The sequence below is a fragment of the Hemitrygon akajei genome, chromosome 4 (assembly GCF_048418815.1).
Source record: "Hemitrygon akajei chromosome 4, sHemAka1.3, whole genome shotgun sequence".
In the NCBI taxonomy this organism is placed as follows: Eukaryota; Metazoa; Chordata; class Chondrichthyes; order Myliobatiformes; family Dasyatidae; genus Hemitrygon; species Hemitrygon akajei.
Genome location: NC_133127.1, coordinates 10975904 through 11002677, shown reverse-complemented (window position 1 = coordinate 11002677; position 26774 = coordinate 10975904). Strand labels below are relative to the sequence as shown.

At 43.3% G+C, this 26774-nt stretch overlaps 1 protein-coding gene across 2 annotated transcripts in view; it reads left to right on the top strand.

Moving 5' to 3' along the window:
• The window catches only part of LOC140726121 (exocyst complex component 6B-like), an 835898-nt gene that overhangs the window by 370784 nt on the left and 438340 nt on the right, over positions 1–26774 (top strand). For both annotated transcript variants that reach the window (XM_073042078.1, XM_073042079.1), the window contains one exon: positions 9928–9996. In XM_073042078.1, coding sequence (XP_072898179.1) covers positions 9928–9996 — 69 coding nt within the window. The remainder of the gene's footprint in view (positions 1–9927; positions 9997–26774) is intronic.

The window sequence follows — 26774 nt, the reverse complement described above, 5'->3', positions numbered from 1 at the left end:
GCAATGCTTCAGGCACCCAAACCGGAAAATGTGTCACAATTCAGGTCATACTTGGGCCTTGTAAACTAGTACCACTGGTTCTCCTAAACATCGCTACAGTGCTGCATCCATTGAATGCTCTGTTTTTCAGACAGAAACAAAATGGGAATGGTCAGAAAGATGTGAAAAAGCATACAACGAAACTAAGAGACTAATAACATCCGAAGAACTGCTCAGCCCTGGTGTGCGATATGTCCCGCTATGACATTGGAGTTGTTTTGTCACACATTATGAAAGATGGATCTGAACACCCGATTGTGTTTGCTTCAAGGTCACTGACAAGCAGAGAATGCAACTATGCACAGATTGACCCTTAGTCTAGCAAGGGCCTATGGGAACCTTAGTCCGAGAGGCCCTTAGTCTAGTATGGCGAATAAAGAAGTTCTACCTCTACCTTTATGGAGAAAAGATTATGCTGATGACAGATCACCAACCACTTGTGTCCATTTTCAATCCCAGGAAGGGAATTCTGGTGATGACTGCTACCCGGTTACAATGTTGGAACTATTCCCAAGAACCCATTCTTATGACATAGAGTTCAAGGGTACCAAACAACACAGCAATGCTGATGACTTGTTATATCTTCCAGTATTCACAACTGAAGATGAAAAGTCATCATACTGTGACCCAGCAGAAGTTGGACCAGTTGGTGACCAGTTGCTGGTAACAAATTCCAAAATGCAAAGGGAAACAAGGGATAGCTCAACGTGTCAAAAGTCTATGACATCACCATGCAAGGATGGCCAGCTCAGGATAACTATGTTTCCAGAGTTCTCAGCAAGACGAGACCAACTGACAATATGTCAAAGAACACTGATGTGTGGATCTCGTGTTGTGGTTCCCTCTAAACTGTGCATTGGAGTGTTAATAAATCTGCATGAAGGACACTTGGGTACAGTCAAGATGAAGAGTCTTGCCTGGAGCTATGTATGGTGGCTGGGAATAGATAAGCAGACTAAAAACTTGGCTGAAAGCTGTTCTGGAAGCCAAAAAGTTCAAAATGCACCCCCCACAGGCATCGTTACACCCATGAGAGTGGCCGTCTTCACCATGAGAAAGAGTACATGCTAGATCATTGATGGACTCCATGTTTCTGATTCCTGTAGATGCTCATTCAAAGTGTCTGGAGGTCATTCCAATGAAGTCAACGACCGCAGCAAAGACTGTCTCCACTCTGAGGACTATATACCAGAAACGGCTTACCAGAACAAATTGTGAGTCAAAACAGACCACAATACATGCCCAACTGTTTATGAAGAAAAATGGCATCAGACATTTCAAGTCAGCTCCTCACCACCCAGCAACGAATGGGTTAGCTGAAAGGTTTATCCAAACCTTCAAGAGGTTCATTAAAGTGATAGACAAAGAGGACATTTCTCTACAGCACAACTTTCTTTTTGTGTATCAGAACTCTGTTCAAGCAATGACAAATCAAACACCTGCAGTGCTGTTCATGAACAGCAATTTGAGGTCTCACATAGACCTCCTGAAACCAGATCTATGGAGGGAAGTGCAGAATAAACAGTTCAACCATTTGTTAAGTGAAGCAGCGAGGAGCTTCGAGATTGGACAGGAAGTCCTAGTGTGTGATTACCGAGAAGAGAACTGAACAGCCGGTAGGATAGCTACAAGAACTGGACCACTGACGTACACAGTGGATGTTGGATATCAGACATGGAGATGTCATGTGGACCAGATGCTGGATGCTCAACTAAAGAACACAACTAAGTCAACTGCATTCAACAAGGTGGACATATTACAGTCACCAGACTTATCTCTGAGTGAAGATGTCACTGACAGGAACATGACGCCAGAAACTGAGAACGTTGTCGTAGGCAAGGCACCTACAAAACTTGATCCACTGCACAGGTCCAGAGGCACTATCCTGAAAGAAATACAGTGCCACCCAAAAGACTGAACCTTTAGAACTGTGAAGTTAGTTATGGACTGTTATTGTGAAAGCATGTTTATTTAGCGTGTGGGTTATTAAAGGGAAATTGAATGCTTTGTACATATACAGTTCATGTTGTATTACTCTAAAGGGGAGGAAGTATAATGTATAGATCTATTTCTTTTAGAGCAATGACCACCCCCATGTATTAATCAGTTGTGCACATATGCTGTTTTCCACGCATGTGCATTGTTCTCTCTGTCTCTCTTGCTGCAATGTGAATATACCAGTTTAAGCCATCACCCGCGGCATGCTTTCGTTTAATTGATATGTAGTTGTGCACAGACACAACAGGGAGGTGCACCAGAGGGAGGTGATGGGCAGGTAAGAAGATGAGGTGAGAGAGGGAAATGGGAATGGGAATGGTGAAGGGGGGAGGTAATTACCGTAAACTCGAGAAGTCGATGTTCATGCCATCAGGTTGCAGGCTACCCAGAAGTAATACAAGGTGTTGCAACCTGAGTGTGGCCTCATTGCAGCAGTAGAGGAGGACATAGACTGATGTGTTGGAAAGGGAATGGGAAGTAGAGTTGAAATGGGTAGCCACTGGGAGATTATGTTTTTTCTAGCAGACAGAGCATAGGTGCTTGGTGAAGTGGTCTCCCAATCTACGTCTTTGGACTTTGGGAGGAAACCGGAGCACCCAGAGGATGTCCACATGGTCACGGGGAGAATGTCCTTACAGACAGCGGCAGGAATTGAACCTGGGTCACTGATATACTGTAAAGCGTTGTGTTAACCACTATGCTACTGGGCCAAGACCCTTCATCAGGACTGGAAAGGAAAGGGGCTGAGGTCAGAGTCCAGGTCAATAGAGACTAGCCCCGTGTCCGTCACTAGATCACTATGCTGCCACACCGCATTCCAATAGCAGTGTTGTTTCATTGGCATCAAAGCGCATCCTGAGGTTTTCGAAGCCACAAGAGGAACTCATGCATTCTGGTTTCTGAATCACCTGTTCATGTTTGCTCAGCTGTAACATGCCAGTGGAATGGGCTTTGTTTTCAGCTCAGCTCCTACAACAGTGGATGCTGGGATGGTAGCTTGAGATTCAGTGTTCAAAGTAAACTTATTGTCAAAGTGCGGATGTATATGTCACCATATACTACCCTCATATTCATTTTCTTCTGGGTATTCACAGTAGAATTAAGAAGTACAATAGAATCAGTGTAAGACTGACACGCAACCAATATTCAAAGGAAGACAAACCATGCAAATATTGAGATCATGACTTGTGGAGTCTTTGAAAGTGAGTCCCTATGTCGTGGAGTCAGCTCAGAGTTGAGGTGAGTGAAGTTATTCACATTGGCTCAAGATCCTGATGGATGAAGGGTAATAACTGTTCCTGAACTTTGAACTATGAATCTGGTGGTGTGGGCTCCTATATCTCCTTGAAGGTAGAGCAAGAAGAGAGCATGTCCTGGATGGTGGGCATCCTTGCTGTTTTCCTGTGACAGTGCACCGTGTAGATGTGCTCAATGGTGGGAGGGCTCTTATTGTGATGCACTGTGGACTACATCGAGTTCGCAAACCCTGGGAGGCAGATTTTATCACTTCTTGGGACTGTGAATGGCATAGGGCATTATCCACTCTTCCTTTGCTTCCCTCGACCCACCACCTCTGAGCCATCTCTGTGATAAAGGAGTTCATAGATGGTGAGTCTCAGTCTGTAATCTCATTTCCTTTCTGGTTTGTACACATTCTTTGAATCCTCAGTTGTGATTACAAGCCTTGACAACAGTCCAGACCTTCTATAAATTTTCAGTAACATATTTTGGTCTGAACTCCTTGGGGGAGTTTCATTTCTTTATTTCATTAGGTTAATCATCTTAAAAACTGTTTGAAGCCTAATCATTGTAAAGAAGTTGTATACCAGATAATTACACAGCTGAGACAGGGGCAACCCAGCTTTTGGGACATTGAGCTGTATCTTAATACAACACATTTAATGTTGATGAAAGTTGTCTCAAGATCTGTCTTCAGAGTGGGAGTCTCTTTGAAACCTATTGAATATTAAAAGGTCTAGATAGAGTCTAAGTGGAGAGGATGTTTCTATGGTGGTGGAATCTAGGACGAGAGAGCACAGCCTAAGAAAAGAGGGTCATCCATTTAGAGCCGAGATGAGGAGGAATGTTTTATGGATGTTGGCTATATGGACTTTAGTAAGACCTTTGACAAGGTTAAGACTATTTTGACTAAAATAAATCAAAGTCAACACAGTTTCTGTCATGGGAAATCTTGCCCGACAAAATCTGTTAGAGTCTTTTGAGGAAGTAGCAATCAGGGTCGACAAAGGAGAGGTAGTGGATTTACTTGGATTTTCAGAAGGCAGTTGATAATGAAGCTGCTTAACAAGATAAAATCCTATGGCATTACAGGAAAGATACTGGCATGGATAGAGGAAAGGCTGACAAGCAGGAGGCAGTGAGTGGGAATGAAAGGGGCCTTTTCTGATTGTCTGTCAGTGACTACTGGTGTTCCTCAGGGGTCAGTATTGGGACCGCTACTTTTCACATTGTTTGCAAATGATATGGATAATGCAATTGATGGCTTTGTGGCAAAGTTTGTGGATGATACGAAGATAGATGGAGGGGTACGTAGTGCTGAGGAGGCAATGTGATTGCAACAGGACTTAGACAAATTGGGACAAATTGGCAAAAAAGTGGCAGATGGAATAAAATGTTGGGAAATGTATGATAATGCATTTTGGTAAAAGGAACAATAGTGCAGACTATTATCTAAATGGGGAGAATGTTCAAACATCAGAGGTGCAGAGGGACTTAGGAGTCCTTGTGTAAGACTCCCAGAAGGTTAATTTACAGGCCGAGTCTTTGGTAAAGAAACAAATGCAATGTTGGCGTTTATTTCAAGGGGAATAGAATATAAAAACAAGGAGATAATGCTGAGCCTTTCTAAGACACTAGTCAGGCAGCACCTGGATTTTTGCCAACAGTTTTGGGCCCCATCTTTCAGAAAGGATGTGCTGTTATTGGAGAGAGCCCAGAGCAGCTTCACGGGGATGATTCTGGGAATGAAAGGGTTAACATATGAGGGGCATTTGGCAGCTTTAGGCCAGTACTCACTGGAATTTAGAAGAATACGTGGGAAACTCATTGAAACCTACCAAACTAGTTAGGATGGATGTGGAGAGGATGTTTCCTCTGATGGGGGTAATCAGAACTAGAAGACATAGCCTCAAAATTGAGGGGCGACCTTTTAGAACTTTTCTAGGCAGAGAGTAGTGAATCTGTGGAATGCTCTGCCACAGACTGCGGTGGAGGCCAAGACTGTGGGTATACTTAAAGCAGAAGAAATAGCAAGCAAGCGTTGATGGGTTCATGAACTGTTCAGAAAGCTGCTGGTGGAGGGCAAAACGCAGTTCCTGATCATTGAGTGTATGTCTTTAGGCTCCTCTACATCCTCCCCGATGGTAGCAATTGGAGGAGGGCATGTCCTGGGTGGTGAAGATCCTTAGTGATGGATGCCGCCTTCTTGAAGCCCCACCTATGGAAGTTGTCCTTGATGCTGGAGTCACTTCTGCCCACCATGGAGGTGGCTGAGTCCACAAGCTTCTGCAGTCTCAGTAAATCCTGTGCATTGGGCCTCTTTACCAGTCTGTGATGCGACCGGTCAGAATTCTCTCCATCGTACTTCTGTAGAGTTTTGCTGGAGTCTTTGGTGACATACCATATTTTAAATTCCATGACTACCAATCTCCTGGAATGCGAGGGTCGTTAATGATGGATGTCACCTTCTTGACGCACTGCCCCTTGGAAATGTCCTCAATGGTGGGGGAGGGTCGTGCAAATGTATCTAGGCTGGCTGATTTATGTAATATCTTTGGGAAGTCGGTGTCACAATGGATTCTTGCATGTATAGTTTGTTCCGAACAACCTCCACTCCTCCCCTCAGTTCCTCGTGGTGATCTATCTTCTTGAACTGTGGCATTCTTTCTGGTATGGAGTAGGAGTTACATATAACTTAGAATAGTACAGTACAGGCCCTTCAGCCCACAATATTGTACCGACACATTAACCAACTCTACGATTCCTCCTGCATAGACCTCCATTTCTCTATCACTCATGTGATTATCTTAAATTTCCCTAGTGTATTTGCCTCTACCCCACCCCTGGCAAAGTGTTCCATGGCCCTACCATTCTCAGTGTAAAAAACTATCTCTGACATCTCCCTATACTTCCCTCTAATCACCTTAAAGTTATGACCCCGTGTAATAGCCACTTCCACCTTGGGAAATAGTCTCTGGTTATCCACTCGATCCGTGCCTCTTATGATTGGGAGAGGATGGGAGGGTGGTGATTGCAAGAGAGGTGATGGGTGGATCCAGGTGTGGAGGGCTAATGGGAAAGTGGAGATAATGACAGAGGGTGCACGGTGATAGCTGGATCCAGGTGAGGAGAGGCAATAGGTGGACGGAGGAGGAGTGAAGGAAGATGGTGACAGAGGCTGGGAGGTGATAGGTGGATCCAGATGAGGAGGGCCAATGGGGAAGTGGAGATACTGACAGACGCTGCGAGGTGATAGGTGAAGACAACAAAGGGCTGCAGATGGTGAAATCTGATAGGACAGGAAGCTGGAGCATGTAACCAAGAAAGGGAAATGTGTTGGCTATCGGAGCAGCCCAGATCAGATGATGTGCTGCACCATTGCTATAGTCTTGCCAATGAGGTCAACCCCTGTGAATCAGGCTTTCCGCCTGGTTCCTTCTTGATCACAGTCAGAAAACTATAACACACTCAGCACTGAGAATATTTTATTTGCTTCTACTGAGCACTGAACACAAGGCAGGCAGGAGTGCCGATAGCTGTAGAGGTTTGGAGATGTTCTGAGTGAAAAGTTTGTGGATGGGAATATGTGAGAAATGGGTATTGCATAATCTTTATCCTTGGTAAGCCAGGAACATTCTGTGCAAGGTCAATCTTCCATTCGAGGAAATTGCCTGAAAGTCCAAGAATTCTACACATCATGGAATTATCCAGGGGAACAAAAGACACAGAGGAGAAGTTAGAGATTGTTGAAGGATCCCAAAATTTAGACAGCTGACTTAAATTCCAGTTCTACTTTTAGAGCATAGGCATAGAACATAGAACAGTACAGTACAGACCTTTTGGCCCATGATGTTGTGCTGACTCTTAACTGCCTCCAAACACTCTAACCCTTCTCTCCCACATATCCCTCCATTTTTCTCACATCCAGGTGCCTACCTAAGAATCTCTTAAATGTCCCTGATGTATCTGCCACTGCTACCATCTCTGGCAGCGTGTTCCACACACTCACCACTCTCTGTGTAAAACCTTACCTCTGACATCCCCCTCTATATGTTTCTCCAATCATCTTAAAATTATGTCCCTTTGTATTACGGTAGTCACTTCCATACTGGGAAAATTCTTTTGACTGTCCACTCTGTCTATGTCTTTTATCACCTATACACTTACACCACTTGTTTAGAAGATTGCGTGGATTTGACATGTTATCTAAAACTTTGACAAACTTCTATGGATGCACGGTGGAGAGTACGCTGACTGGTTGTATCACAGCCTAGTATGGAAACACCAATGCCACAAATGGAAAACTCTACAGAAAGTGGTGAATACAGCTCTGTCCATGACAGTAAAGCCCACCCACCCCACTATTGATCACCTCTACAAGTAGGGCTTCCACAGGAAAGCAGCATCCATCATCAAGGACCCCACCATCCAGGCCATGCCCTCTTCTTACTGTTGTCATCAGATAGGAGGTACAGGAGCCTTAGGTCCCACACTACCAGTTTCAAAGTTCAAAGTTCAGGAATAGTTATTACCCTCCAACCATCAGGCTGCTGAACCAACACGAATAACTTCACTCACCACAACACTGAACTGATTCCAGAACCTATGGACTCACCTTCAAGGGCTCTGCAACTCGTGCTCTCAATATTAATTAACTGCTTGTTTGTCTAAGTATGTACGTATGTATCTATTTATTTATTTAGCTGCCTACCGATTTGGTTATTTATTTATCTACCTACCTATCTATTTATTTGTTTGTTTGCTTGTTTGTTTGTATTTGCAGCATTTGTCTTCTTTTGCACATTGGTTGTTTGTCCGGCTTTGTGTGTGGTTTTTTATTGATTCCATAGAACCATAGAACCATAGAACATTACAGCACAGAAACAGGCCTTTTGGCCCTTCTTGGCTGTGCTGAACCATTTTTCTGCCTAGCCCCATTGACCTGCACCTGGGCCATGTCCCTCCATGCCATCCATGTACCTGTCCAAGTTTTTCTTAAATGTTAAAAGTGAGCCTGCATTCACCACTTCATCTGCCAGCTCATTCCACACTCCCACCAATCTCTTTGTGAAGAAGCCCGTTGTATTTCTTTGTTCTACTGTGAATGTCCACAAGAAAATGAATCTTAGTGACGTATAAGTACTTTGATAATAATTTACTTTTGAACTTTTTAACTTTCTGAACCGCTATAAGGTTACCTCTCACCCTTTTTCACTCCAGAGAGAAAAGCCCTAGCTCACTCAGCCTACCCTCATGAGTGATGCTCTCTAATCCAGGCACCATGCTGGTGAATCTCCTCTGCACCCTCTCTAAAGCTTCCACATCTTTCCTACAATGAGAGATCCAGAACTAAACAATTTCTGTCTTTGTTCTCTCAACAGTAAAACTCCTTAGTCTGGTGCACTTCAGGGCATTGGTCGTGACGGGCCCCATGACCACCTTGTTTTCCCCTGGCTGCTCCAGTTTCCTCCCTCAGTCACAAGATATACTGGTTGGTAGCTTAATTGGTCATTGTAAATTGGCCCATGACTAGGCTAGGATTGAATCGGGAGATTGCAGGGCAGCGAGACTCAAAGGGTTGGAAGGGCCTATTTCGCGCTGCATCTCGATAAGTAAATAAATAATTGTGGGAAGAAACTGCTGCAGCTGGAGGAAATCCACACGGTCATGGGGAGAATGTGCATCTCCTTACAGGCTGCAGCGTGAATTGAACCTGGTTCTATGGCACTGTAATAGTGTTACGCTAATTGCTAAGCTACTGTGCCTGTTTCTCCCCAGCTCTGGGAATGTGTGATGGCACAAAGTGAAAGGAGCTTTACTCTGTATCTAACCCAAGCAGTCTCTCCCCTTCGGGTGTCTGATGGAGCAGTGCAGATGGAGCTTTAGTGTCTATCAGTTCATACAGTATCTACCTCAGATGTACAGGTACATGATGGACCATTGTTGGAGTGAGCTTTAATGTGTATCTTCTGTTCTGGTGAAAGATCTTGGCCTGAAAAGTTGACTGCATATTCCTCTCGGTAGATGCTGCCTGACCTACTGAATTCCTCCAGCATCTTGTGTGTGATGCCCTGAGTGTGCTTAATGGGACAATGCAGAGGGAGCTTTATCTAACCCATACTCTCCCTGTCCTGACAGAGTTTGATAGGTTAGTGCTGCGGGAGGTTTACTGTGTGTTCAATAGTCGCTGCCCCGGGTGTGTTCTGAGCTGGTGCTGAAATCAAATACTGAAATATCTCTCCTTGATCTGATATTAATTCACAGAGTTTAAAAGCTAAAAATCTGTGAGTGATTTAGTATTAAGTGGTAACATTTTATGGAACATTACCCATTGTGGGACTGTTATCCCACAAGGTTACTCTAAGTGTGGGGACATCGCTTAATAAAAGCTACAATCCCATCAGGACTGGTGGATTGCATGTGTTGGGGAAGCAGACCAAACCCAAAGCATACAGGTCTGGTATTGTCCTCTTAATTTCCAACAGCTGCACCACACCTGTCTTTTATAACAGATATCTGCTTGAAGCTTTTGATCTTTTTATGGATGTGCTGCGTTGATTGACAGCGTTATTGATTGATATGGATGTGAGCCATGCACTATGTTTCACCTACTCTCTTCCTTATGCCTGTGATGTCTCATGTGTTTGGCAGGTACTAAGTGCCCAAGATCTTGTGGACTTCTCTCCCGTGTACAGATGTTTGCATATATACACAGCACTGGTAAGTCACCTGGGGTCAAATCATGGAGGGGCAGAGGGGGAGGGAATATAGCGGGCAGTGGTGAGGTGGGGAACATGGTGGTGTCACCTGTCTGGATGGTGGGTGGGAGCAAGGAAGTGAATCAGGATCAAGTTTATTATCACTGACATATGTCATGAATCTTGTTTTATGGCAGCAGAATAGTGCCATAAATAAATATACTATAAAATGGATTAAGAAATACAGTATATATAGAGCCCATTAAAAGTATTCACCGCCTGGAAGTTTTCATGTTTTATTGTTTTACAACATTGAATCGCAGTGGATTTAAATTTAATTTGGCTTTATTGACACTGATTAACAGAAAAAGACTCATTTCATGTCAAAGTGAAAGCAGATCTCTACAAAGTGATTTAAATTCATTACAAATATAAAACACAAAATAATTGATTGTATAAGTATTCACCCTCTTTAAAATGACATACCAAATCATCACTGGTGCAGCCAATTGGTTTGAGAAGTCACATAATTAGTTAAATGGAGATCACTGGTGTACAGTCAAAGTATTTCAATTGATTGTAGTAAAATTACACCTGTATCTGGAAGGTCCAACTGCTGGTGAATCAGTTTTCTGGCAAAAACTACACTATGAAGACAAAAGAACACTCTAAGGAACTCTGCAAAAAGGTTATTGAAAAGCACAAGTCGGGAGATGGTTACAAGAAAATTTCCAAGTGACTGAATATTCCTTGGAGCACAGTTAAGTTGATCATCAAGAAATGAAAAGATTATGGCACAGCAGTAAATATGCTTAGAACAGGCCGTCCTCAAAAACTGAGTGACTCTGCAAGAAGGGGACTAGTGAGGGAGGCCACCAGGAGACCTATGACAACTCTGAAGGAGTTACAAGCTTCAGTGGCTGAGCTGGGAGAGACTGCACGTATAATAACTGTTTACTGGGTGCTTCAGCAGTCGCAGCCTTATGGGAGAATGGCAAAGAGAAAGCTACTGTTGAAAAAACTCACTTTAAATCTCAGCTAGAGTTTGCCAGAAGGCATGTGGGAGACTCTGAAGTCAGCAGGAAGAAAGTTCTATATTCTGATTATACCAAAATTGAGCTTTTTTGTCCATCAGACTAAACACTATGTTTGGACCGCCAAAGACCACACATCATCAAAAACACACCGTCCCTACTGTGAAGCATGGTGTTGGCTGCATCATGCTGTGGGGATGCTTCACTGCAGCAGGCTCTGGAAGGCTTGTGAAGGTAGAGGGTAAAATTAATGCAGCAAAATACAGGGAAATCCTGGAGAAAAACCTGATGCAGTCTGCAAGAGAACTGTGACTTGGGAGTAGATTTGTTTTCCAACAAGGCAAAGACACCAAACATAAAGCCAAAGCTACACAGGAATGGCTTAAAAACAACAACATTAATGCCCTGGAGTGGCCAAGTCTGAGTCCAGACCTCAATTCAACTGAGAACTTGTGGCTGGACTTGAAAAGGGCTGTTCACTCACGATCCCCATGCAGTCTAACAAAGCTTGAGCAGGTTTGTAAAGAAGAATGGGGAAAAATTGTAGTGCCCAGATATGTAAAGCTGATAGAGACCTATCCACACAGACTGAAGGCTGTAATTGCTGCCAAAGGTACATCTACTAAATACTGACTTCAAGGGGGTGAGTAATTATGCAATCAAATAAATTGATAATAATTATAATAATATAGACCAATTTGTTTTCACTTTTCTAATGTTATAATGAGTGAGCAGTTTGAGCTCCTTTTCTAAGAAAAGATGTGCTGACATTGGAGAAGATCCAGAGGACGTTCACGAGAATGATTCTGGGAATGAAAGGGTTGACATATGAGCAGTGATTGAGGCTTTGGGCCTGTACTCGCTAGAATTTAGAAGAATGAGATCTCATTGAAATCTATTGAATGTTGAAAGACCTAGAATCTGAATCTGAATAGGGCAAGGATGTTTCCTTTGGTGGAGGAGTCTAGGCCAGAGGGCACAGACTCAAAACAAAGGTCTGTTCATTTAGAATGGAGGTGAAGAAGAATTAATTTAGCAGATGGTAGTGAAGCTGTGAATTTGTTTCCACAGGCGGCTGGGGAGGCCAAACCACTGGGTACATTTAAGGTGGAGTTTGATTGGTTCTTGATTATTCAGAGCATGAAAGGTTATGGAGAGAAAGCAGAAGACTGGGGTTGAGAGGGAACCGCTATGGTGAATTGATGGACTAGACTCATTGAGCCAAATGGCCAAATTCCGCTCCTCTGCTTTATGGTCGACTGAATTGTTTTGCGCCGACAATGCCTTTTCAATGCTCTTGGAGTGACAGACATCATAAATGTAAATAAGCACTGAGGGAGTTCTTTGCTGAAAAAGTGGGAGAAGCTACTGTTCTGTGTTTGGACCCTCCTAAGTGTTGACCTGCACAGCTCAGCCTGTGAGTCAGCTCTCACTCAAGTTCCATGTGCCATGTTTTGACGAGATACGTAGATGAAGCTTGAAGTCTTTTACTGCACAGCCTGCAGCCCCAGGAAGGTACCGTTTCCTGCATTGCACGATCTTTTTACCTTTTGGCACTCGACAGGTATCAGCACATCTAGGGTAGGTACCTGGCAACAGCAGTTTATTATTGTAACTCCTGTTTGACCCCTGGCCCGTTCCCATTTGAAAATTTATATCAGAAGCAAGATAGTAGAATCCAAAATTTAAAGTGCCAAATATGTTATCATGTACTACCTTGGGATTTATTTTCTTTCAGGCATTCACAGAAATAAAGGGGAATTTACATGAAAGTAAAAAATCTTGTAGAATTCACTAAAATACTGTACATGAACAAAGACTGACGGTGTGAAAATATACTATCAAGAACTCAAGTTGTAAACTGTCCTTGAAAATGAGTCTGTTGGTTGTAGAATCCATTCAGCATTGGGGTGAGTGAAGTTATCCCCTATGGTTCAGGTTATGGTTGTCCGGTAATAATTGTTTCTGAACCTGATGCCGTGGTACCTGAGGCTCCTGTACTTCCTACTTTAGGATAATGGCAAGAATAGGGAAAGGTCTAGATGTGGGGTTCCTTGATGATCGACGATGCTTTCTTGAGGCAGCGCTCCATGCAGGTGTGCTCATTGGTGAGGAGGGCTTTGCTTGTGATGGACTGAGGTGTATCCACCACTTGATGTCGACTTTTCCATTCCTGTGTGTTGGTGTTTCCATACCGAGCTGTAATGTAACCAGTCATGACTAAGCATATATAGAAGTTAGTCAAAGTTTTAGATAACATGCTGAATCTACACAAACTTCTAAGCAAGTAGAGGCATTGTCAGGCCTTTTTTGACATGGCACTTGTGAGTTGGACCCAGGACAGATCCTCTGAGATAATGCCAAGGAGTTTAAAGTTATTGACCCTCTCCACCTCCGATCCCCTGCTGAGGGCTGGCTTATGGACCCCCAGTTTCTTCCTTCTGTAGTTGATCATCAGCTCTTTGACATGTAGTGAGAGGTTGCTGTTGTGGTACTGTTCAGCCAGATTTCCATTCTTTCTCCTATTTGCCACTACCTTTCGATTGGGCCAACAACGGTACTGTGCTTCAGGGCTGCTTCAATACCCTGCAACTGTGTACAAAGATCTATCACTTTTAATTTATTCAGTCTGATCTTGTCTTTTTGAGCAGATATTTTACTTCAGGTCATTTCTCGCCTGTAGTTCAGTGTGCATCGAGCGATCAAAGCAGAGCTGAGATGGAAAGGGAAGATACGACAGGCTCAGGCCTGCCGCGCCAGCTTCACGTGCTTTCCCTTCGTTACTCTGCAGTGCAAAAGTTCAGTGTTGTGCTCCGGATTGTTTCCCGGGGTCAGGCCATGGTCAGAGTCCTGGTGACAGAGGGTGTAGGTGTCTGCAAATCCCGTCATTGGCAGCTGGAAGCCGGGAGAGACTCTGCTATCTGGGAACGTTTGCCACAGGAAGCACTGAACTCTCTCAGGAAGGTCAAGAGTGGCAAGGCGCTCGTCCATGGGGGTCAATGGCAGGGTTAGCAGCAAACTGGCTTCAAATCTTTTCACGGATCTATTGTTCCTGATAAGGCTGGAAAATAGGTCGCTCATTTGTACCCCGTAGAAATCTGAAGAGTTTCCTCAGTTGGAAATCACTTCCTGAGTTCACTGGGCTGAGTGAATAGCTGAAAGGAGTGTATGCACAAACATTCAGTATTTTAAACAGCTCTCCCAAAAACAGGATTTTTTAGAGATACAGTGTGGATTAGGCCGTTCTGGCCCTTTGAGCCCCATCGCCAGGCAACCCACCGATTTAACCCTAGCCTAATCAGAGGACAATTTACAATGACCAATTAACCTACTAACCAGTACACCTTTGGACTGTGGGAGGAAACCGGAGCCTCCGGATAAAATCCACACAATCACGAGGAGAATGTACAAACTCCTTGACGGCGCTAGATTGAACTCCGTACTCCAGTGCCCCTGCTGTAATAACAACATGCTAACTGCTACACCAAATGATCTCACATTTAAGTCAGCAGCCCTGTACCAGAATGCTTCCCTGCTCTCCTGATGGAATTCCAGTTGCTTTAGTACGAGCTGGTAAATTGGTTTATTATTGCCACGTGCACTGTGGTACAGTACAAAGCACTGACTGTTCATTCCTCTCTGTCGGTGCTGCCTGACTTGCTGAGTTCCTCCAGCAGTTTGTGTCTGTTGCTCAGTATAACATGTGCCTTGCACGGTAGCGTAACGCTTTACAGCACCAGCGAGCCGGCTTCAATTGCGGCGCCGCCTGTAAGGAGTTTGTGTGTTCTCCCTGTGACCGTGCTGCTTTCCTCCTGGTGCACCGGTTACCTCCCACGTTTCAGACGTGTGGTTAGGGGGTCGAAAGGTATGGGCATGCTATGTTGGCACCAAGGGTTAATGGGTTAATTGGTCCTATGGGTGTAATTAGGCGATGTGGGCTGGTTGGGCCAGAAGGGCTGTACCTCTAAATAAAAAAGTAAAATTCTGTCCATGCAGATTATTTCATAATGACAGGCATTGAGATAGGACAAGGGAAAACAATAACAGAATGCAGAGTGAAGTATTGGAGTCATAGAACACTACAGCACAGAAGCAGGCCTTTTTGGCCCATCTAGCCTGTGCCAAATCATTAATCCAGCTCGTTCCATTGACATACACTTAATGCTCTTCCCATCCACGTACCTGTCAAAATTTCTCTTAAATGTCCAAGTTGAACCTGCATCCACCACTTCTGCTGGCAGCTCGCTGCAGTTACAGAGAGTTGCAGTGGAGGCAGGTAATGAAGGGCAAGGTCATAACAAGGGAGATTGTGAGGTCAAAAGTCCTTGTTATTGTACTAGGAGACTGCTCAGTAGTCTTCTAACAGTGGGATGGAAAACGTCTTTGAGCCTGATCGTATATGCTTTCAGGCTTTTGTATCTTGTGCCCATTGGGAGGTGGGAGAAGAGAATATCTGGGGTGGGTGAACTGGGTGGAATATCTGGGAGGAACTACTTTTCCCAGAGTGTGGTGAATCTGTGGAATTCTCTGCCCAGTGAAGCAGTGAAGGCTACCTCAGTAAATATATTTAAGACAAGGTTGGATAGATTTTTGCATAGTAGGGGAATTAAAGGGAAATGGCAGATGGGTGGAGATGAGTCCATAGTCAGATCAGCCATGATCTTACTGAATGGCGGGGCAGACTCGATGGGCCAGCTGGCCTATTCCTGCAGCTGTTTTGTATGTATAGATAGGGTTAATGCAAGCAGCCTTTTTCCACTGAGGTTGGGTGAGGCTAGAAGTAGGGGTTCTGTGTGAAAAGTGAAACGTTTAAGGGGAACATGAGAGGGATCTTCTCTCAGAGAGTGATGAGAGTGTGGATTGAGCTGCTAACGGAAGTGTTAGATGTAGGTTTGATTGCAATATTTCAGAGAAGTTTGGATTGGGGGGAGTGTGGAAGGCTATGGCCCAGATGTGGGTCAGAACGTCTGGAAGAATAACAGAGTAGATGGGTCGAGGGGACTGTTTCTGTGCGGTAGTGCTCCATGGCTCTAAGTCTATTGCTATCCAGTTGAAATTTTTGTTTCATGCCCAATAAGTCAAGGAGCATTGCAAGAGTAACGCCTTCCTGGTGACTTTACTGAGTTCCTAATTTTATCAGCCTCCTTATGAAGACGAACCAGGTTAGCTAGAGACCGGAGAGAATTGTACATGTTCGTAGGTGGTATTTTTCCCATACCACGCTGATGGATAAACATTTGGTGGTCTCGCTTGTTAAGTGTTTATGCCCATTGCTTGTGTTTTGTGCTCCAGGGCATTCAAGTAAACTGCGAACAAATGATTACACAATCACATCGCACTGCCTATCATCTCCTTTAATCCCAAATTCCATTGGAATTAGTCAAGAACAGGAGAACTGCCCTAATCTGTCAATTGTGATTGATGTTCAAAAATAGGTTTCCCCGAAGAGTCAAAACCTCTCTTCTCGCTACAGCATGTATCATTTCCAATCTGTTTCTGTGCAAACTGTTTACATTCCAGTACAGTCTGATGATTCCCTTTCCTGTAAATTACAATGTTTTGACCTCTATTTGTCAGAGAATCATAGGGTCATGCAGCACAACACCAGGCCTTTCGGCCCAACTGGTCCATACTGACCAAGATTCCCATGTAAACTCATTTGCCTGCGTTTGGCTCATATCCCTCTGAACCTTTCCTCAAAGGCTCAAAGTAAACTTACTATCAAAGTACCTGTATGTCACCATATACTTTCCTGAGATTCATTTTCTTCTGGGCATTTACAGAGCAAAGAAATAGAATAGAATCAGTGAATTGGGAAACCTGAGAGGAAACCTTTTCACTCAGAAGGTGGTGAGAGTGTGGAACAAGCTGCCACTGCAGGTGGTGGATGTGATTTTGATTTCAGTGTTTAAGAGAAAGTTGAATAGGTATGTGGATGGGAGGGGTATGGCCCTGGTGCAGGTTGATGGGTCTAGGCAGTTTAAAGGTTTGACAGAGGAGCCAAAGGGTCTGTTTCTGCGCTGTAGTACTCTATTAGTCTATGTACTAGTCCTAGTGGAAGGGTTATTACTTTAAGTTCATTGAAGGAAAGTATAGCGGGAATGTCAAAGTAAGTTTTCTACATAGATACTGGTGGGTGCATGCAGCACCCTGCCAGGGGTGGTGGTAGAGGCAATACATTAAGGACATTTATGAGACTCTTAGACAGATGTGTGGGATAATAGTAAAATGGAGGTCTATGTGGAAGGGAAGGGTTGTGAAGTGTGGAAGTTTAAATGGTTGGCATAACATTGTGGGCTGAAGGGCCTGTACTCTTCTGTACTGTTCAATGGTCGAAAATACACAGGACATTAATTATTCATGTATTATGCAAGACAGTGAAGAAAAAGACAACATTAGCACAAATAAGAAGCATAAGAAGACATGAGAGACGAGTCCAAGAAGTGGTCTATATTGTTCCGTTGTTGAGGTAGGGTTAGCGTCACCTTAAAGCTATGCTCACTAGTATTTGACATTTCCATTCTGGGAAGAAGACTATCTCTACCTCTCATAATTTTATAAACTTCTAAAAGGTTTCTCTTCAGCTTCTGGTTTGTCCAACCTCTGCTTATTCTTTCCAATCCAGGCATTATCCTGGTGAACCTCTTCTCTACCCTGTCTGAAGCCCTCACATCCTTTCTGTAACGGGGTGAAGAGAACTTCACACAATATTCAAAATCTGGCCTAAGCAAAGTTTTATACAGCTGCAACATGACGTGCCAACTTTTATACTCAAATGTTCCAGCTGATGAATGCAAGCATGCAGTATGCCTCTTTACCACCCTATCCACTTGTGTCGCACTTTGCAGGGACATAAGGACTTGAAGAGATTGCGTATAGTGTTCCATTGTTGCAGTAGGGTTAAGGTGACCTTAAAGCCTTAGGTTAAGACCACACTGGCATATGATGTTTCTTTTGGTATAAAATTATAAAGAGCATCTTTTGTTCGTTTGTTTTGTGCTGTGCCGTATGACGTGGGTGATCACGGCCTCCATGACCATGATAGTTCTTGGCAAATTTTCCTACAGGAGTGGTTTGCCATTGTCTTCTTCTGGGCAGTGTCTTTACAATGGTGGTGACCCCACCCAGTATCAATACTCTTCAGAGATTGTCTGCCTGTTGTCTGTGGTTACATAAACCAGGGCTTGTGATGTGCACCAGCTGCTCATACGACCATCCACCACCTGCTCCCATGGCTCCATGTGACCCTGATTGGGGGCTAAGCAGGTACTACACCTTGCCCAAGGGTGACCTACAGGCTTGCGGAGGGAAAATGTGCCCTACACTTCCTTGGCAGAGACGTATTCCACCCTGTCAAGCTTGTAAGTCCTGATGAAGGGTCTTGGTCTGAAATGTTGATCATTTACTCTTTTTCATAGATGCTGTCTGGCCTGCTGAGTTCCTCCAACATTTTGTGTGTGACCCTTATAAGGAGTATAAATAGCACAAGCTCAGGCAAGCTTTTTCCATTGAGGTTGGGTGAGACTAGAACTAGATGTTAACGTGAAAAGTGAAATGTTTAAGGGGAACACGAGGGGGATCTTGTTCATTCAGAAGGTGGTAAGAGAGTGGAATGAGCAGCCAGCGTAAGTGGTGAAGGTAGGTTTGATGTCAAGATTCAGGGTTATTTATTGTTATTCTTCAATGCACGAGTGTAAAGGAGAGCGAAATGATTGTTACTCCGGATCCAGTGCAGCATAAAAACAACCATAAGCATAAAGGAACTCAATAAACATAAATATAAAAGCAAGTATTATGTATGTGGCTGTATACAAGATTAGCTTGTACTGTATACATAGACTGATTGTATGTACATAAAGTTTCTACAAAGATAAGTTTGGATAGGCTCATGGATGGGTAGGGCATGGACGGCTATGGTCCAGCTGCAGGTCAATGGGACTGGGTGGAATAGTAGTCCAGCATGGACTAGATGGGTTGAAGGGCCGGTTTCTGTGCTGTAGTGCGCTATGGCTATGAAACAGGCCAGACTGCCAAATGTAGTAGTTAGACTGCACGCTTTTCATCTGTGCCTTTTCCAGTGACATATGGCACTGTCACTTAGCATTTACCAGGCAAGGGTAGGAAGGGCGACGTTCAATCACTTCACCTCTCTATTTTTAAGCAATGGTATGTTAATAGTTCTCTGGCACTGTTCTTGCAACCAGAGAGGATTGGAAAATGACTGTCAGAACCGCTGTTACTTCCTTCCTCGCTGCTTACCAGCTTTGGATACATTTCACCCTGGACTTACTTATTGTAAAAACAAATCCTTCTTTTCCTTTCCTCTCCCTGTGTTTGTTTAGCATGACCTCTCCGTTGTTCCCCCTCAACCACTCCCTTTGGAAGAAATTCCACGCTCTCACCACTCACAAGCAGTGAGAGCTTTCGCCTGAATTCCTTGCAGATGTGCCCTGCGAGTTGACTGTAAGTTGTCCTGATTATCTCAAAACCGTTGGGAGTTTTTTTTTGCCGGGGCGAATATCGTACCCCGTATCTATTGACCAGATAATTGAGATAATCAGTTGCAGTCAGAAAGAAATGCAGCCACTTAGCAGGGTAGTTTGGACTTTGAAATACGATATCTAATCAGATAGCAGTGATTCAGTCATTCCCACGCTGTCAGACTCTTAACACATGAGAGCACGAAAGTTCAGAGGTCGCTGGGTACATGCAGATCTGAAGCTGACGAGGAGTTTATTGGGGAGGCGGGGTGGATTATGTGACAGTGATGTGATACTTCTCAGACTGACTGTTGGCCAAATGCAGTGGATTCTGTTTAATTGAGACATTGTTCAAGCGGGGCAGCCACTTATTTGTGACAACTAAAAAACAAAAACTAATTGAGAACGTAGTTGGGGTTTCCTTCATTTATTTGGGACACTATGCTGCTATGTTTATTTGGGACAAGAGACTGTTGCTGAAGTTTTGATCTAGCGTCAGTCATGTGACCTTGTGTGGCCATTTAAAAACTACACTGTACTTCGAGCAAAGTTTTTAAGAAGTGTCAGTTACACGTGTTTATGTTGAAAAAGCAGAGATTTTTGTCACTGATAGTTGGTGAGAAATAAGCAGTAAGACAATTCAGAACTGTTTTGCTCACTGCGATTTCAAACATTCAGGCTTGGAGATACCAGAAACAGCCGGGAGTGAAAGTGAAACTATTTCACTACTTCAGCAAGTTAGGCACTACAAAGAATTTGAAGGTATTGAGAATCATCTTGAATGTTACAATGAGAACGAAGATTTGGAGGAGGAATCGTTGAAACCATTGTATGAAGGCCGTCCATTATCTGCACCTAGTGTCCGCACTGATTTTATTCATTTACATTCAATCAAAAGAAGACGTCACCATACATTAGGTGAATTCCTCCATCGATAACTATTAGGAAATAGTTTTGTTGTTGTTGTTGTTCCTTTCCACACTTTGTAGCGCACCTTTACGTGTTTTTTTGAGGCCGAGTTGCTAGCTCAATCCTGCACGGATGGAAAGCATTGCAAGGAGCCATTCTGATTCAAACCCGCGACCACTCACCTCGAAGTCCAGTGCTGATGCCACTGCACCATTGGCCAGCAGGAACTATTTTTATAGTACTGTAATAACATTGTTAGTGTTCTAATTTGTTCTGTATTTCATTTGACTACATATTTTGTTACTTAGTTAAGTGGTGGTTTTTATATATATATAATCTTTTTTATACATCTGTTTTTAACAATTTCCATGAATCTTCAGCTAATTGAATTAAAATGTACTGGTTCTGATGTGTCATGATTAACCGGAATCCACTGTAGTTGTATTTACGTTGGCCATTCCATTATGTAATTATTAGTCATTATTTGCTTTTTCAGGGAGTATTGATTGCTTTGCGATGGACTGGAACTTTGTTGTTCAGATTTATTTGTCACATGTACATCAAAACATTACAGTTTTGGAGAGGCCAAATGCAGATCTGAAGCTAAATGCCCAAGAGCACTTTGGAAGAGATGCAGTTGTTTCGTGGAAAACTTGTGTTCTCTCCACAATGTTCATCTTTTACTTTCACTTTATTTTAAATCTCCTTTGGAAGCATTTAATAGATAGTGGGAGCTTATCCTCATTACCTCTCCAGGCTATGACAACCTTAAGGAACCATACTGCAATGTTAACAAATGAAACTGACAGGGGAAAATAAGATGTTGTAGCCTCAGGAGGTTCACGAGAATGATTCTGGGATTGACAGAGTTAATATATGAGGAGCATTAGGTGGCTCTGGGCCGATACTCGCTGGAGTTTGGACGAATGAGGGGGGAATCTCAATGAAACCTTTCAAATATTGAAAGGCCTAGATAGATTGGATGTGCTGAGGATGTTTCCTGTAGTGGGGGAGTTCATGACCAGGGTCACAACCTCAGAATGTAGGGGTGTCCATTTAGAACAGAAATGAAGAGGAATTTATTTAGCCAGGGGATGGTGAATCTGTGAACTTCATTGTCACAGATGGCTGTGGATGCCAAGTCACTGGGTATATTTAAAGTGAAAGTTGATAGGTTTTCGACTAGTCAGGGTGTCAAAGGTTATGGGGAGAAGGCAGGAGAATGAAGTTGAGAGAGATAATAAATTAGCAATGATGGAAAGGTGCGACAGACTCGATGGGCTGAATGTCCAAATTCTACTCCAATGTCTTATGGTCTCTGTGGTCAAGCCTGACCGCATAGATTCCTTGTGGAAACCAATACATAGAAAAGGAAACAAGTGGAAGGAAAATGTAATTTCATCTTCACGCCCAGGTGATAAAACCCTTGTCCCGAAGCATTGGCAACCTTTGGGAAGTCCTTGGGCTTGTTCTGAGAGTTTGAAGCTTTCCATTGCTGACTCCTCAATGAGAACTGCTCCATTTCCCCTTTCCTGAAGTCCTCAATGAATTCCATGGTTTTACGAAATCACAGATAAAGATTAGCTTTATTTGTCGCATGTAATCAAAACCGATAGTGAACGGAGTCATTTACATCAAATCAAATCAAATCAGAGAGTGGCAAGTGTCACCACGTTTCCGTTGTCAAAATAGCATGCCCACTACTCACTAGCCCTAACCGTACATCTTTGGAATACGAGAGAGAACCGAGCACCTGGAGGAAACTAACACGGTCATGGGGAGAATGTACAAACTCTTTACAGACTGTGGTGGAAATTGAATGCCAGTCTTACAGCTGCCTCTGCATGGTGTTTAACTAAGTACTAGGTTGCTGTATCAGCTGTGTACTAACAACAAACTTGCCTTCAACATCAAGAACGAGGAATTGACTGTGGACTTCAGGGTGGCAAAATCAGGACAACATACACTAGTCCTCATCAAGGGATCAGCAGTGGAAAGGTACAGCAGCTTCAACATTTCTGAAGGACTATCCTGTGCTCAACATGTTGATGGAATTATAAAGAAGGCATGCCAACAGCTCTATTTCATTAAGAGTTTGAGGAGATTTGATATGTCACCAAAGATTCAAGTTATTTCTACATATGTGTAGTGGGGAGCCCTCTGGCTGTTTGCATCATTGTTTGGTATGGAGGGGCACAGGATTGGAAAAGGCTCTAGAGGGTTGTAAGCTCCCCACAATCAAGGACATCTTCAAAAGGCGATCCCATCTTGAAATTCCCCCACCATCCAGGACATGCCCTCTTATCATTACTGCCGGAGGGGGTACAGGAGCCTGAAGACAATCATTTAAGAACAGCTTCTCCCCCTGTGCCATCAGCCGTCTGAATGGACATTGAACACATTTGCTCCTTCAATGCACTATTTTTTTAAATGTATTCTTATTGTAATATATAGTTTTTTATGTAACTGCTGCCACAGAACAACAGAACTCACTATATATGTCAGTGATAATAAACATGATCCTGATTCCAGAGGAACTTGAGATAATTGGTACAACTGACACTCAACCAGCAGGGAACATCTGAAAGGAATTCAGACAAAACTTCTGTTTTTATAAACAGAAGGAGCAGGATGAAAGGTATCCAGAGCTGGTGAGCAGCGTGGAAGGAAATCACTGAAGTTCTGACTGTCATTTTCCAATGCTCTCCGGCTGCCAGTACAGTGCCAGAGAATTGCTAACATATCTTTGCTAAGTCTTCCGTTAACATGTGGCTGTGGGAGGGTTGGTTGGATTTATTTGGCGCCTTTCACATCTTTCAATTTCAAGTTCAGGCTTATTGTTATTTCGACTGTGTACATATATACCGCCAAACGAAACAATGTTCCTCTGGACCAAGGTGCACAACATAGTACATAAAATTCACATACAACACATAAAGTAATATTACCACAAATAGATGAACAAATAACATGGTGCATTTACAACACAAGTTAAAAAATAAGCAGGACAACATTACTGGCACTTAGTAGGTGATGAGACCTGAGTGGTGGCAGGGAATTCAGTAGTCCTGTGGTATGAGGGAAGAAGCTGTTTCCCATTCTAACATTCCTTGCCCTAGTGCCACGGTATCTCCTCCTCGGGAAGTGGAGATGCTGCTGTGCTTTCTTGACTAAACAGGTGGTGTTGAAAGACCAGTTGAGATTGTTCATTACGTGCATTCCCAGAAACTTGAGGCTCCTAGCTCTCTCCATAGAGGAGCTGTTTATGTTCATTGAGCAGTGGTCAGCCTGTATCTTCCTAAAGTCCACAGTCTTCTCTTTAGACTTGTTCACATTGAGACTCAAGTTGTGTTCACGCATTCTTCCATTCACTCTACCTCCTCTGTGTATGGCGTCGTTGTACAGAGGCTAACTACTGTTGTGCCATTAGCGATCTTCACGATTCATTTTGAACTGGATCTAGCAGTACAGTTATAGATCAGTAACTTGAGCAGCAGCGGGCTGAGCACGCAGCCCTGAGGGGTGCTCAGCGTGATGGAACTAGAGTTGTTGCTGTCAACATGGACTGACTGTGGTCTTTCTGTCAAGAAGCCCAAGATCCAAATACAGCAAGAGATGTTGAGACCCAATAAGGACAGTTAATTCACCAGCTTCTAAGGGTTGATCATATTAAACGCTGAGCTGAAGTCGATGAACAGTATCCTGGCGTATGAGGCGCCGTTTTCTAGGTGGGACTGGACAGAGTGGAGGTCAGGGGTGATGGCATCATCAGTGGAATGATTTGAGCGATAAGTAAACTAGAATGGGTCCAATGCAGCAGGAAGATGTGATTTAATGTGATCCATAACCAGTCACTCAAAGCACTTCATTATTGTTGAGGTTAGTGCCACTGGACGGTAGTCATTAAGGCATGTTAGTGTCGCCCTCTTGGGCAACAGCCATATAATAAAAACAGCTACTACAGTTGTACTGACAGAGTAGCAAAATTAATTTTCAGATAAACATTATTGTTGGTTTGGTTAAGGATAATGTTTCACAGAGAACCAAGAAAATTCCTCCTCAAATGTTTCGATAGGAATGGAATTAATGTTGTTTCTTTTCTGATTCACCAATAATACTGGACTGGAGTCCAGCTAAGTCTTTGTGCTCTGGAACAGGGTACGATGAACTCTTTAACCTTTACACCAGTGTGGCAGCCAATTTTTTTTGGTTTGTTTATCTTTGTTATTGTGTTCTTTATGCTTATTGTGTTTTTTATGCTGCTTCGGATCCGGAGTAACAATCATTTTGTTCTCCTTTACACTCCTTTACAATAAGCAACCTTTGAATTTTGAATCTTGAATACACTTACCTGTTGCTTCTCATTGTTTATATGATGTTGGATTTATTAATATAGAACATACAACATTACAGTACAGACTGAGATTGGCTTTATTGGTCACATACACTGGAATGTGTCATTTGCATCAATAATCAACACAGTCCAAGGCTGTGCTGGGATAAAATGAAAGACTGCACACAGCAAGACGGACAAACAAACCGATGTGCAAAAGACAACAAACTGTGCAAATAAAAAAGAAACAGAAAACAAATAATAATAGTTTTTGCATATTAGGGGAACTAAGAGTTATGGGGAAGAGGCAGGTAGGAGTAGATGAGCCAATGGCTTGATCAGTCATGATCTTATTGAATAGTGGAGCAGGTTCGACAGTTCAGATGGCCTACTTCTGCTCCTATTTCTTATGTTCTTATGAATAAATAAGCAATAAATATTGAGAACATGAGATGAAGGGTCCTTGAAAGTGAGTCATTAGAGTGTGGGAACGGTTCAGTGTGGGGGTGAGTGAAGTTGAGTGAAGTTATCTCCTCTGGTTCAAGAACCTAATGGATAAAGGGTAATAACTACTGGCTTAGATGATGATACCCACATCCCATAAATGAATAAGCAAAAAACTGTTTATTCCTTTCTGTTGGCAGCAGTGAGAAGAGAGCATGGCCTGGATGGGGGTGGTCCTCGATGATGGATAGTATATTCCTGTGACCCCGCATTCTGTTTCCCCCTGTACTACCTCAGTGCAGTGAGGTAATGAATTGGATACAAAAAGCAAGGTTTTTCACTGTGCCTCGCTCAGTACATGCATCAATAATAACCTCTTTACCAATTTATTAATTTACCCATCTGGCATCACCTATAAACTTCATTTTCCTTCTTGGTTCTGATGCAAGACATCTGTCTGAAGCAAAATTATGGACCATTTGCCTCCAGAGATGCTACCAGACCTGCCCAGTTCTTCCATCATCCTTTTTGTTTTCATCTAGATTCTGGCATTTGCCAAGTCTTTTGTCTTCACAAATCCTCCTTCTGCTGGGGAAGGCGTGATAGTGGGATCTCATAGAAACATTCCAAATGTTAAAAGGCCCGAACAGATTAGCTATGGCAAAGTTATATTCCATGGTAGGGGATTCTTGGACAAGAGGGCATGACTTCAGGATTGAAGGACGTCTTTTTAGAACTGAGATGTGGAGAAATTACTTTAGTCAGAGGGTGGTAAATCTGTGGAATTTATTGCCACAAGTGGCCGTGGAGGCCAAGTCATTGGGTGTATTTAAGGCAGAGATAGATAGGTTCTTGATTAGCCAGGGCATCAAAGGGTATGGGGAGAAGGCAGGGGAGTGGGGATGACTGGAAGAATTGGATCAGCCCATGATTGATTGGCAGAGCAGACTCGGTGGGCTGAATGGCCTACTTCTGCTCCTATATCTTATGGTCTTATAGTTCCAGATTTCCAATTTGTGTTTCAAAGTTCTTCTTGATATCACCTCTGTGTAGCCTGGCTCCAGTTTTATGGTCTGCCCCCTCTTATCTGGACTTTCCCCCAACAAAGGAAATAATATAGTTTCTATCTCTTTTTTCCAAATCCCTATTTCATCCTCAAAACTTCGGTTCCATCCTCTCTTGATATTTTATTTATTTTTATTTTAATTACGGCACAGTAACCGATCGTTCTGACCCACAAGCCTGCACTGCCCAATGACATCATGTAACCAATTAACCGACTAACCAGTACTTCTTTGAAATGTGGGAGGAAAATGGAGCATCCAGAGGAAAGCTGTGGGGCCACAAGGAGTACGTAAAGCTGTCTACAGACTGTGGTGCTGGGACCTGGGTCGCTGGCACTGTAATAGCTTTGCACTAGCCACTACATTATTCTGCCCACTGTTATGTCCATTCGTTATGGGCCATGTCGTATCACATGGGCGATCATGGTCTTTCTGTGACCATGCTTGTTCTTGGCAAATTTTTCCACAGAAGAGGCTCGCCATTGCCTTCTTCTCGGCAGTGTCTTTACAGGAGGGGTGACCCCAGCTATTATCAG